This window comes from Nelusetta ayraudi, unplaced genomic scaffold (genome assembly GCF_046127955.1).
Source record: "Nelusetta ayraudi isolate G7.1 ecotype Tasmania unplaced genomic scaffold, CSIRO-AGI_Nayr_v1 ptg000005l, whole genome shotgun sequence".
In the NCBI taxonomy this organism is placed as follows: Eukaryota; Metazoa; Chordata; class Actinopteri; order Tetraodontiformes; family Monacanthidae; genus Nelusetta; species Nelusetta ayraudi.
In genome coordinates, this window is record NW_027466055.1 from 7,067,913 (window position 1) to 7,080,263 (window position 12,351).

Genomic DNA, 12,351 nt, shown 5'->3' on the forward strand with positions numbered 1-12,351 from the left:
ATGCACACAGTTTACTTTGTTTTAGTGCAAGCACCATCTCACTGTTGAGTTCCTCTCTCGCTTCGTCCAGTCGTCTATTCATTCTTATATTCATGTCCAGGGGTTGGAAAAAAAAAAAAGGGATTTACTTCCAGCTGCTTACACCCCAAAGTATGACGTGAAAAATGCAAATTTAGCCACATTACTAGAAAGTGAATGTTTTGGCACAATCCACTCCTGGCCGTGGGATACAATCTCAGAGAGGAAACAACATTTGAACTTGGCAGGGTCTTTGGAATAGGAGAACCTTGAAAACACATTAGCACTTTTTGTTGGAGAAAAAGTAGACATCAAAGAATCCGGCACTGGGATTCATGTTCTGCCTGCTCCAAAGGAAAGCAGGTCTTTCGACTTGACTTCTAGGTGCCTAAAGCAATTCTAACAGTTCATTTTAGCCTTTAATATGTCTACACTGTAAGTTGATGTAACATGAACTAACCGTGTAATGACATTTAGTGCTGTTTCACTCGTGTCCCAACAAACAACAGCGGCGAGACACATCTGTTGTTCACATTGGACACGTTTTGAATCACACCAGTACGATTGCAACACATCTGCCAGTGCAGATGTGATTTCCAATATATTTTTCATCCCTGCTCTCATTCCTACTTCATCCTGCCGACTTAACAGCCTTTACGAGGGGTGTGAAATACAGCAGGGCAATTCTTGAAAATGTGCAAACTGAAATAAAAGATTAGCGCTGACTCCGTGGATGCACATACAGGCGTAATACACACCTATACCCGCTTGAGAGGGTGTGTGTATGAGTGCATCTCACCTTCATTCAGGACGGCAGTCAGCATGTTGCCCTTTTTCTTGCTGGAGTGTCGGTCATGAGACAAACACTGCAGGTCTCTGAAGCTCGGCGCCCCCTTGGGACAGGGAGGACCATCGCAGGCCTTGTGCTCCACATTGGCCTTCTGACATTGTCTCCCGCCTGGGCCAGGCCTGCATGGCAGTTCACATATGTGACCTTTTGTTTAATATAATGGCCAAAGTCATTTTTTTTACCATATTTGCTGTATTTGGTGCAGCTCTTTTTTGGTTTTTGAAAAAATCTGAAAACACAATTAAGGCCTTACGAGTGGGGGAGGAGGTGTTGTGGTAAAAAGGGAAAGCATTTATTATCAAGCAACAAACTGATTCACTTCCTCCCACATTTACCCACAATTCTCCTCACAACGTGCAAACTTACTTGCATTGACACCGCACTATTGCCTGTGGCGTAAAATCATGTCTCACTGACTGAGTGAAAGGAAACCACTTACCAAAACAATTTAGTGTGGGATTTCTTCCCAGGTCATTAATAGTACAAATGAGCAATCACTCAAATTAAACAGTCGTAAATATGTTAAACTTAGAAGTAAAGCGTCCCCGCACTGTAAAAGCTGCAGATTTGGAAAATGCCAGTCCAATATGGCTTCCATTAAGGGTGACAGGAGCGTGAAGACTTGGTGCTTTAGAAAACTGCTATTTTTGGTCAACTTTGTACACACTTTGTATGCGTTTCAAGGACATCTGTCCAACCATCTCTGGAAGCTGGAGAAATAAAAATGCACCGAGAGACCCAAGTTGCCGCAAGCTATTTGTGTCCGAGGACACACAACTCTTGGGTGCACCACACTGTTAAAATCTCTTTCACACACAAGCTTTGTAGGAAGGCAAAACGTGAAAGGTGTTTGACGTACGGAGGGTTGTCACACTTCCTCTGCCTGAACTGAACTCCGGTACCGCAGGTCCTGCTGCACATGCTCCACTGGCTCCATTGGCTCCAGTCACCGTCCACATGCTGAGGGATGGGTGTCTTACTGACACACTCACCTGACCTGCACCACTGATGTACACACACACACACACACACACACACACACACACACACACAAACACACAGAATTACGCAAGCACATTGTACAAATCTGGGCTGATGAGTGCTGCGGGTGCGGAGCTGGTGCTCGGTGGTTGGGTCGGGTGGAAATGTCCTGCCTTGTCTGCTCCACACTCTGTTCCATCCAGCGGAGGGTCCAGCTTGGTCTTGCAGGACGAATCTCCCTCAATTAGACACCAGAGGCCGGCACACATGAGGTGCTGAAACACACAAATACTGTACAGTCAGATAGATAGATAGATAGATAGATAGATAGATAGATAGATAGATAGATAGACTAACCCTAACCTTAAATACCAGGCTTCCTTAAAAAGTTTACACGCTGGAACTTTAATGACTGCTTGAATGCTGTTTTTAATGTAACACAACAAGACTCAATTGAAACACTTAGATTAAATTTGGAAGGCATGCATCGATTTGTGAGGCAGGGGGCAACAAAATTGACAAATTGGGAGAGAAAGAAAGATCCTGTGCTTCACTGTTAGGTGTTGTTTTGTTTGTAGTGAGGCTAACTGGAGATTTTATGGTATGTCAGGTTTTGCAAGCACAGGATAAGGATAGACCTCTCTCTGAATATTACTAGCTAAGATTCCTATTCAAATAACAGGCCTGAAGCTCAGAGTATCCGAGTTTCCATTGCAGAGGTTATGTATTAAGTCAGTACCAGGTGGATATACACAGTGGCAACCTACTTAATATCAGGCTTTGCACACATAGGATATACCCCTGGAATCTCTGGAATTTTTACAGCAAAAACGAAGGGGAAGAAAAGCGTGCGTTAGCACTATAGACAAGCGCTAGCTAGCTAGATGCTAGATGCTGGAAAGTTAGCATACTTGCTAACTCGCAGGGTTTAGGTGGCAAAACTTGTTGACTTGAAGTTGATTTCTGCGGAAGTGCATTGCATTTATTGAAAAAAATAGGCACCTTATCGCTTAATTATGAGATCAGGATCTCGTGATTATGAGAAAAGATCTCGTAATTATGACATCAAATAAAGAATGAGGAAACGTCCTCTTTCTAAACGTGTAAATCCTTTCTAATCAGTGGGTAATAATGGTGCTATCGTAGTTAATCTGCTATTACTACCTTCTTGGTTTGAGATACTGGGAAATACTTGCATTTCTTAAAACTGAAGATGGTATAACTATTAGTGTGTCAACACTGCACGGGCATTTCAAGTCGTGCTCGTTGACGCTTTTTTCTTTTTTGTAGGAGCAGTTGAATAAACACAGGATGCATCATGGATATAAATTCATCCATTTGAAATGCATCCAGTCTGGTTTGGTAGTGACCCAAAAAACTGTACTGTATCTCGTAATTTTGAGATCCTTATCTCATATTTATCCAGTGAATGCAATGCGCTTCCTTAGATTTCTTTTGAGATACTTTTATGTTTTCTGCTTCTTCTGTCAGTTGAGATTTATACGTTTGCAGAATCAGAAAGATCAAAGCAAACGCCACCTGTCCGAACACCATATGAAGAAAACTCCTAAAATGAAAGCTTGTCAGTGCCCCGGGATTATACATCAAGCATCTATAATTAGATTCTTCTTTTTCTGAGCATTGCAGAACTCATTTCACAATTGGAGAACATTTAAAAGTGTTTCACCTCCATTTCATTGCAGAAAGTGGCATTGGTTCCAAACAGGATCTGGCACTGTTCATCCACACTGTAATGCATGCCTGGGAGTTTGGGGGGAAGCCGAATCTGGTAGCGGCTCCTGGGGTCTGTATGAAGCAGGCAGGCACTGGATTTTGACCTGTTTGAAAAGTAAACACGATCACCACAAATTTCACTCTGGGCTTCCCAAGAAACCATTTTTTTTTATCTCAATCAAAGAGTACTACAAAAGTATCGCTCGTGCGCAGCAGGAGGAGAGGAGAAATTTGAGTATTGAGTCGGTAAAACTGAGACTATTGTATGAGTGTTGACTCTCTGTAGTTCCTATAGCTTTCTATGGCTACAGCAATATCAGATTAGTCTGTAAGTACTAGGATTTACCTCAAACATGTAAAATGCCCAGCCAGGAGCTCACACTACCTTAATTATGAAGGCAAATGCAGCAGGAACAAAGCATTTCTTTCACATTTCTATTGGATTCAGCTCTTCATGTTGTCTTTCACACCATATTCAGGATTTTAAAAAAAGCCTACAAATGTTATCTAATCCACTTAAACACATACAGACACATTATTACAGTGTGCGTGCGTGCGTGCGTGCGTGCGTGCGTGCGTGCGTGCGTGCGTGCGTGCGTGCGTGCGTGCGTGCGTGCGTCCTGTAGGAAATTCATCATTTTGGCCTTCCCACCCATCAGTCCTGGAAAGCCAATCTTTGGAAAATAATCAATGAGACTTTGTGGGAAAGTTGCCACCAACTCAGATTTGAATTCTGTGCCAGCACGATGTCACCTCCTTGAGGGTAAAAAAAGCTGTTATACACAACCCTTAAGTTCCACATTAAGGGTTATTATCCAAGGCTGTAGAAATTGCCAACAGGGACAACTGAATGCACAAATACAATACAGTACAATTTCATGAAAAAGCCCCTTTGGATGTGTCTAGCATAAGGAATTTTATTATGCTACGTCCAGAGCATACTTTTCCACGTCCCAGCTGACAAACAGGGGGAAAGCACCTTGTAAATCCTGTCTCTGAATGACCCTCTAGATCACTCTCTCTAAAGAATGAACATAGAGATCACCTCAGGAAGTTTTCCAGATCATCACGGCTGCAGGAGGACCAAGACAGATCGCTGGGGTTTCTTCCTTTGACCCATTCACCGGACATAATGTGGGAGTGGCCAGTACACGTGGCATGGTCATCATCATGGCTCATTCCCATGCTAGAAAGAAAACAAAGATAGACAACCTGTTATGATAATAAGAATATATATTATAAGAAGTTATGTCCATAAACCCTGTCATTTTTCATATTTATTCTCATTTATTTCGTTAATGACTGATAATTGCAGCATTACCCTCCTGTACGCTGAGCAGTTTCCATTCAAAGGCTTGTGTTTTTATTCAATTCTCAACTTTCTGTTGTTTAATATAACAACATTGTCCACTGCATCACCTTTAGTCAATGTTTTGACAGCTGCAAGTATTTGCGATATGTCTCCTCCCAAATGGCTGTGAAACATGACTCAGAAAAGCTTCTTTGATATAAAGATACAGACAGACACTTCGAGTCAAACATCTAACCAACAGCACCAGGGTGGTGCAGTGGTTTGTCCCATCACATCACAGCAAGAAGGTGCTGGATTCCAAGGCCTGGATCCTTCGGGGTGCAGTTTGCATGTTCTTGGGTGGTGGGAGTTGAGCGTGCTTGGTTGCTCCATTTATGTTTTTCCACCCACAGTTGTGACTTATGTACAGTGTATAAATTGAGTATTCTCTTCCTCTTTAACAAGACAAAGACTCTGAGAGTAAAGCAATAAATAATTTCTTGTGCTTGTCCTCAAGTGTCTGCAGAGGAAACTGATCTCTTCCCCCTGCTTCAGAGTTATTGCAGAGTCCAAGAACCATTGGGCTCAGACGGAACCATTAAGATCTGACCAGACCTTGCCTTTTATTGCAACTGACACATAAAGAAACACCCTAACACAGTGTCCAATATGATGGATAAAACACGCATACATCATGCAGCTGAGAATATAACCAGACACAGTCATCAACAATTTACAATAATCATAAATCATAAGGTAATTGCGTTTCAGTCTATGTGTGTGTATTTTTTATTTTTTATTACGCATTAATCGCATACAAGGCACAATGCACACAGTTTTTCAATCGCAAGCCTTTTGTCCCTTATCCTCACCCGTATCAGGCCCTCAAGCCGTAGCACTGTGTTTCAGTCTTTTAAACCCTGGCAATATAATAACGGGCAATGAAAATCTCGCTCCACATCACGTGGCTTTTGTTGATTTGCTGATACAATGCAATCTCCCTGGTAACACTGATTGCAAAGGTTAATTGTACTGAACACCCAATTGCCACGTCATAGTCATAGTGATAGTGATCCCTCCACTCTGTCAGCTGAGCAGAGGCAGTTGTGAGCCCAAAGCTCACACTTTGCACCCGTGACTGAAATCCAAAACACAAACGCAGCACAATTTAAAAGTATGCAGCCAAAACCACCGTCTCAACAAAAGACAATAGCAAATTGTATTTGGAGAAATTTACCTGCATTGGTGCACAAAAACGGAACGTGAGAGGGCAAAAAGGCCTTCTGGTATAGAGCAGTGTTTATATGCCTCATGTGATTATGGCAAATTAGATTACATGGTTTTGGAATTATCTGTCCTGATCGCTCCCAAAGAGAAGCTCTACTTTTTTCCAGCTCTGCCTCCTGTTTTTTCCTCAGTGCCACCGTCTCTAAAGCACACAATGTCACTGCCATTTTCTTCTACTTCGACGCTGGTGTCCTTGGCAGGAAAAGACATTCACTTGGTTGATTTCTTCATCCCTGTGAAGAGTTGCCTGGATTGAAGAATGTCACTAGAGCCATCAACAATTGATTGAGCAGTAAATGGGTGAAATTTCAATTCTGAATGAGCTCTCTCTTTAATGTGTGACCAATGGCAGGGAGGCTGTGAAGCAGATGACCAAGACCTTCATTGGTACATATAACTGTGACTTTACCCTGTCAGTTATTTTTACTGGACTACAGCAGCCAGTGAAAACATTCAGTCAAGAAGAAATGGACAGAGTGAAAAAAGTAACTTAACTTATTTTCTTTTAAAAAGACACCACCTGTTTATATATTTGTGAACCGCGACAGGATCGTATTCAGATCAGCTGAATGCGGGTCACAAACTCATGACATGGCACATTATTACAGGACTGGAAAGTATTAAAAATGACAACTTGCACACTGATTAGCATAGTAACGACTCTGCAGTTGTTGTTGTTTTTTTTTAAAGTGGGTGAAGCTTCACCGCATGAGCGCTGGTAGCCATCATCAGCACAAGCAGTGAGCGGCTGGCCGATCACAAGGGGAAGCAGTGAGCTGCTTCAAGGCGTAGCCACAGATGGAGCAGGTAGGGAGGGGGGGGGGGAAGAGAGCCAAGACAGTGAGAGAAACGCTTGTTTTGTAAGGGCTACAAAGCTCAAACTCGGAGGGTTTCTGACCAAACAAACCTTGTTTATAGTTGGAAGTAGACCACAAAATGAATGTATTCAATTTGGATGTGGTCTTGATAGGGCCCTTCTTACACATTTAAACTGTGTCATACTTAAAAAAAAACTTTTAATTAATGTAACTTTAAAAGATAAATCAAAGACAAATTTCACATGTTGCTGAACCTTTTCATCCTTTGTTGCTTGTTTGAGTCCTACAATTCACCCTAACCTGATGTGATTCAGTGAAATAACTTTCACAATAAAGCAATGCCTCAGGAGGACCTTAGTATTTCAGTGGTTATAAGTGGCTGCAGTCTTGCATGTGCGCGCGTGTGCGTGTATGTGTGTGTATTTGGTGGCTTGTGTAACACTGCTTCCAGAACATGCACATACATGGGCAGCAGAAAGACCCGGTACGTGCCAGCTCTGTACCTTTTCTGGCCTCCAAAGCTGGAACAGCACAGCCAGATGAAACCTGTGACTCCTCCTGAGGGTGCTGGCACACTCACAAAGGAGAAACTAAGGGTTCATACAGTTTGGCATGACTCTTAGGTGAATTTGGCGCGGGCTTTGTTTAACTGTGCTGTCAGCGAGGGCTTAATGCGCAGACTGCATGTTTCCAGCTGTAATAGACACACTTTTACTGCCACACAGAGTGAAAGGAGTAATCAGCTGAGCTTGGCTCGCATGAATGTCACAGTCCCTTTTAATGCCTTCACTGCCTCGTGTGCCATGCTTTTTAATAAAAAACAACTGCTTCGACTTACACCAGATGTAAGACGAATTTACCAGTACGTAAAAGACACTGTTTTATTTGAAAGGAGTTAAACAACTCGAAATTAACTAAGCTAAACTTAAAACCAGAACTGGGTAATTTTCCGGTCCAATGATTTATTCATTTAAACTTTTATAGAGTGTTTTTCTTTTTTACATTGATATAATTAACTGTACCTGTATGTTTAAGTAATTTATAATGAACTATTGTAAAATCAAATGGTGCAAAACATGTTATAAAAGTCGGTACAAGGACGGTGGACCACTTTGTCAAACACAGGACAACTTTGTCGAACTGTGAATCCGAGTCTAGTTTGATTTCCGTCTCAAATTCCTTTCCCTCATTGCCATGTCGTCCTTCACATTTCTTGTCTCCCTGCCAGATTGTCTGCCCAGCCTGGATTACTTTCACCTGTCTTCTGTTAACTTCTCTTTCCTTGGAGTTTGACATGCATCCTCTTCTTCTCTGTGTGAGTAAATGTGTCACTAACGTTGTGCGCTGTTTTTAACACTTGTGTCTTTTCAGTTTTTTTTGCTTTTAGTTTCGATTTAACTGGATTTATTCATTTGACCTTTGACCCTTACCTGCATTGTGAAATGTATTATTTTTAATCAGCAATCTTATCTTGCCAATGATTCCGATGCCTGTCTAACCCCAGCATGTCCAAGTCTAGTTCCAGCCTTGTGTTAACTGGCAAAATGATCATCTTGTGATTTGCGACTGACACATTTACTCATAACAATGTAACAAACAAAATGTATTATAGATAAACACTGACGTGGAACAATCTGTCTACAGTTAAGAATCATGCAAACAAGATGATTCACTTTAATCTTATGTGACATTGGGTAAACATATAAATGACATTTCAAATTTATTTTTGATCAGTCTAAGTAATTACCATGAGAGAAAGATTCAACGGAAAATATGTAAGCTCCTCAAAAAAATGAGAAGAAGGCTTTGTAGACACTTGTATGTGTGCCGGACAATATTGGGACATGCTCCTAATGAGACGAAGGATGGTGAACTTTCCATCTTCCCACACTGCTGATATCAAAAGTGGCCTAGTGCAGGTATGCACTGAATTAAGCTGTGTCATTGTTCCAGTGATAACAAAAACTTGGGTTTTTGGTATCAAGCTCGGTTTCAATTATCCTTATGAAATCTGTTAAGTCTGAATAACGCTATTTTAAAAAGAAAATATCAAAGAACCACTAAAATATCGCAGAAAAAGTTTAACACTGTCATGAAGGAGATCTAATGTGTTGAGTGTTGCTGCTAATTTACATTGTAAAGTGTAATGGAAATTTATTTTAACGCCATGGGGCCCAACGCTTCCTAGAAACCTGTTATACCTGGATGCGACCATAAAAAAAGACTTTAGACTTTAGAACTATCATCTGTTGCCTTCATCTCTTGTTTAAAATAGTCACAGCAACAGCAGTTGATGTAATCAAAATCACTGAAATCACAGGGTAGACTCTGGATGTCCACCTTTTTGAAAGTGAAAAAAAGACATTTCAATAAACTTACTAGTAACCTTTCATAGTGTAGAGTTATTCTTCTGCAGGGTGTATTATTACAAGTTCACAACAGCGACACAGAAATAGAGCAGTGTCATAATGACGCAAAATATATATTTTGAACTTACTTGTGTCCCAGCTCATGAGCAATGGTGAAGGCCAAATTTAGTCCATTGTCCTCGGCTAACACACATTTTCTTTTGGCACTGCAGACGCCACCTAGATATGCAATACCTGCAACACAGCAATATAACAGTGATTTTCGACAGCATGGATTACAATTGTCTTGTCACAAGTGACGATAATTGTCTCAGCATGGAAGAGATTTTATTTATTGACTAAGGCACTGTGTGTCTCCACGCCAATAGGTTAGGATATATTTCTTTGTCCAGCTTTTTGCGATTGGACCATCCTGTCGCTCACCTACTACAACCTGAAAGTTACCACGTGACTGCAATTTTCAGGTCATTATTTTTTGGCCCCGATTCCAGTGGCAGTGATTACCCAAAACTCTGCAGATCTGGACGAAACAACATACTTAGCTCTCAGTGTATGGCTTCCATTGTCCAAAAAATGCTTCATGCTAAACACATACTTTGTTGGACCTTACACATAATTTGGAAGGGGAGAAAAACAAGACGGTTCAAGACCATCTCAGAGGGTGGAATGAACGCAATGGAAGGAACACCTGGCTGTGGGCTGTTGTCACTAACCTCTGAGGTCTATCACTCAGATGCTAGTACGTCATATGTCTGCCACACACTTACCATACAATGTAAATATATATACATATAAATTTGTGTGCGTGTGTGTGTGTGTGTGTGTGTGTGTGTGGGGGGGGGGGGGTCAAATAATAAGCAAAGGACGGTCAGTTGCCATATCAGAATGAATCCATTCCATTTCAAGCAAACACTGCTGAAGGAAGTTTTTGCAAAATATGTGACCATTAATCGTTTAGAGACAATGACTCGCTCTGCTTCGCGGATATGCATATCTCGCTGCCACATCTGTCGTGCTATTTTTGTCATCTTGTTTGTGCATTTTTACATGTGATAATATAACCAGTGTAACACTTTAGAGGGTTTTATTAGAGGGTTCACATATATATATATATATAAAACTGCGATGGCTCATCCTTTGATTGGAGGATCATGCCTTTGGTCAATAACCATCTATTATTTTGGCAATAATCAAGATAATAGATTTCATTTGTCACCATATACGTGTTTACTTAAAATCCAAAAATAAATCAAAGTGATCTGTATATTTCAGGCAGCTGTGGCTCAGTTCCAGGTTTGGAAGAGCAGCTCAGTTGGTAAAGATGGGTCCCAAAGGGCCTAGCAGGGAGTTGCATGGGAGCAGCTACTCATTGATGTATGAGTGTGTCCATGAGTAGGTGAATAGGAGGCAACTGTTAAACTCATTGGGCACAGTGAAGGTGGAGGGAAGCATAATATAAGCGCAGCCCATTAAACATTTTGAGAACGCAAAAAACAGAGCACCCTGAAGGGAAATTTCAGTGGTACTATAATCCAAGGGACAGCGGTTCTATCCGTAGGTACTGGATTGTGTGTAAGATCACTGATGCAAGATAATAATTTAAAGTTTCATCAGTAATTTGGATAATTTAAAATTAAAATTTTAGCAATTTATAAAAGAGATATTATCAAAAATGTTCTATCACGTAATTATATTAATCTATTAAAAGAAAGTAATGGAATGAGACAAAAGACAAATCAAATACTGAGAGCAAAGTGAAAGTTTGCTAGCGCTATTTTCAACAAGGCGTGCTCACGTTATCTTTCCCTCTCTCTTTATCACACACACACGCACACGCACACACACACACACACACACACACACACACACACACACACACACACACACACACACACACACACACACACACACACACACACACACACACACACACCTGCTTTCTCTCTGTGTCTGGATCAAGGCCCTGAAGGCTCATTTGAATCCAAAGAACCGTGAATGAAATCACCGAGGAGGATAAGACAATCAAAGCCAGTTGAGATTAAGGGGAAAAACACCAAGAGTGAATGTGAGAGCCAAGAAATCAGGTTTTGACAGCCAACACGGCAAACACCGTATTTCTTCAGGAACGCATGAAGTCAATGAACCTTCATGATGAGCTCTGTATGGTGGGACAAAAGAAACGTGATGGCTGTTAGACTAAGCAGATGCATTAGCTGAATCCTGATTATGACTATATCTTTGCGTACTGCCCCAATGTCCCCTTGGTGGAAATGAAGGGACAGACGGTTTCCAAGGTATCTGTCTTCTATTAGTGTATGATTAACCCATCATAGCTTAGAAATTACTTCAAAGTACCTGTGATCAAGCCTCTTCTTCAAAAAGCCTCTTAATAAAAAGCCAACATGGAGTGATGTGGTGGAGTGATATAAAAAAAACTTGCATCATAAAAACAATTTGTAGAGAAGAAGCACATCTTCCGGTCGTGGCGGATTTGTGGTGGATTGTGATGATGATTCATTTTCTAACCAAGATCCAGAATCTCACTCACTGTGCTCGATTTCTTTGGCTTGTTACAGCTTGTTGCAGTAGACCAAGGCTACTGGGGGGGACTTCCCATGATGCACTTTCATGATGATATCCCTCAATTTCTTTTTTCTCCACTATTCCTTTTTACTGGACAGTAACTGCACTTAGGGGCATCCTTCTTCCCTTTCTTTCTTTTATTTTTTTGTACCTTCCAGATGGACGGCTGGACAGATGGGCGGGTGGTTTTTCTCTTTTTGCTTCAGCATTACCTCACCCATTTCAAGAGTCGAAGGGTAGAGGGTGTCATTTAAGAATGTTAAGCCCCCTTTGAGCAAATTGCTTTTGTGAACTATTGTGAACTAACATTTGGTTGATTGATTGATTGATTGACTCACTCACTCGCTACCAGTCGCATGAGCACTTATATTTTTAATGTGTGTTGCTGTCATGTATTTGTTTTACTGTTAATGCAGCATA

General features: G+C 41.2%; 1 protein-coding gene across 4 annotated transcripts in view; it reads right to left on the reverse strand.

Annotated features, from left to right (window-relative positions):
- Positions 1-12,351, reverse strand: part of adamts17 (ADAM metallopeptidase with thrombospondin type 1 motif, 17) — a 60,312-nt gene that overhangs the window by 19,743 nt on the left and 28,218 nt on the right. For all 4 annotated transcript variants that reach the window (XM_076011536.1, XM_076011528.1, XM_076011542.1 and 1 more), the window contains exons 8-13: positions 9,477-9,582; positions 4,629-4,769; positions 3,537-3,687; positions 2,023-2,124; positions 1,728-1,873; positions 818-987 (exon numbers count right to left, since the gene is read on the reverse strand). In XM_076011536.1, the coding sequence (XP_075867651.1) occupies positions 818-987; positions 1,728-1,873; positions 2,023-2,124; positions 3,537-3,687; positions 4,629-4,769; positions 9,477-9,582 (816 nt within the window). The remainder of the gene's footprint in view (positions 1-817; positions 988-1,727; positions 1,874-2,022; positions 2,125-3,536; positions 3,688-4,628; positions 4,770-9,476; positions 9,583-12,351) is intronic.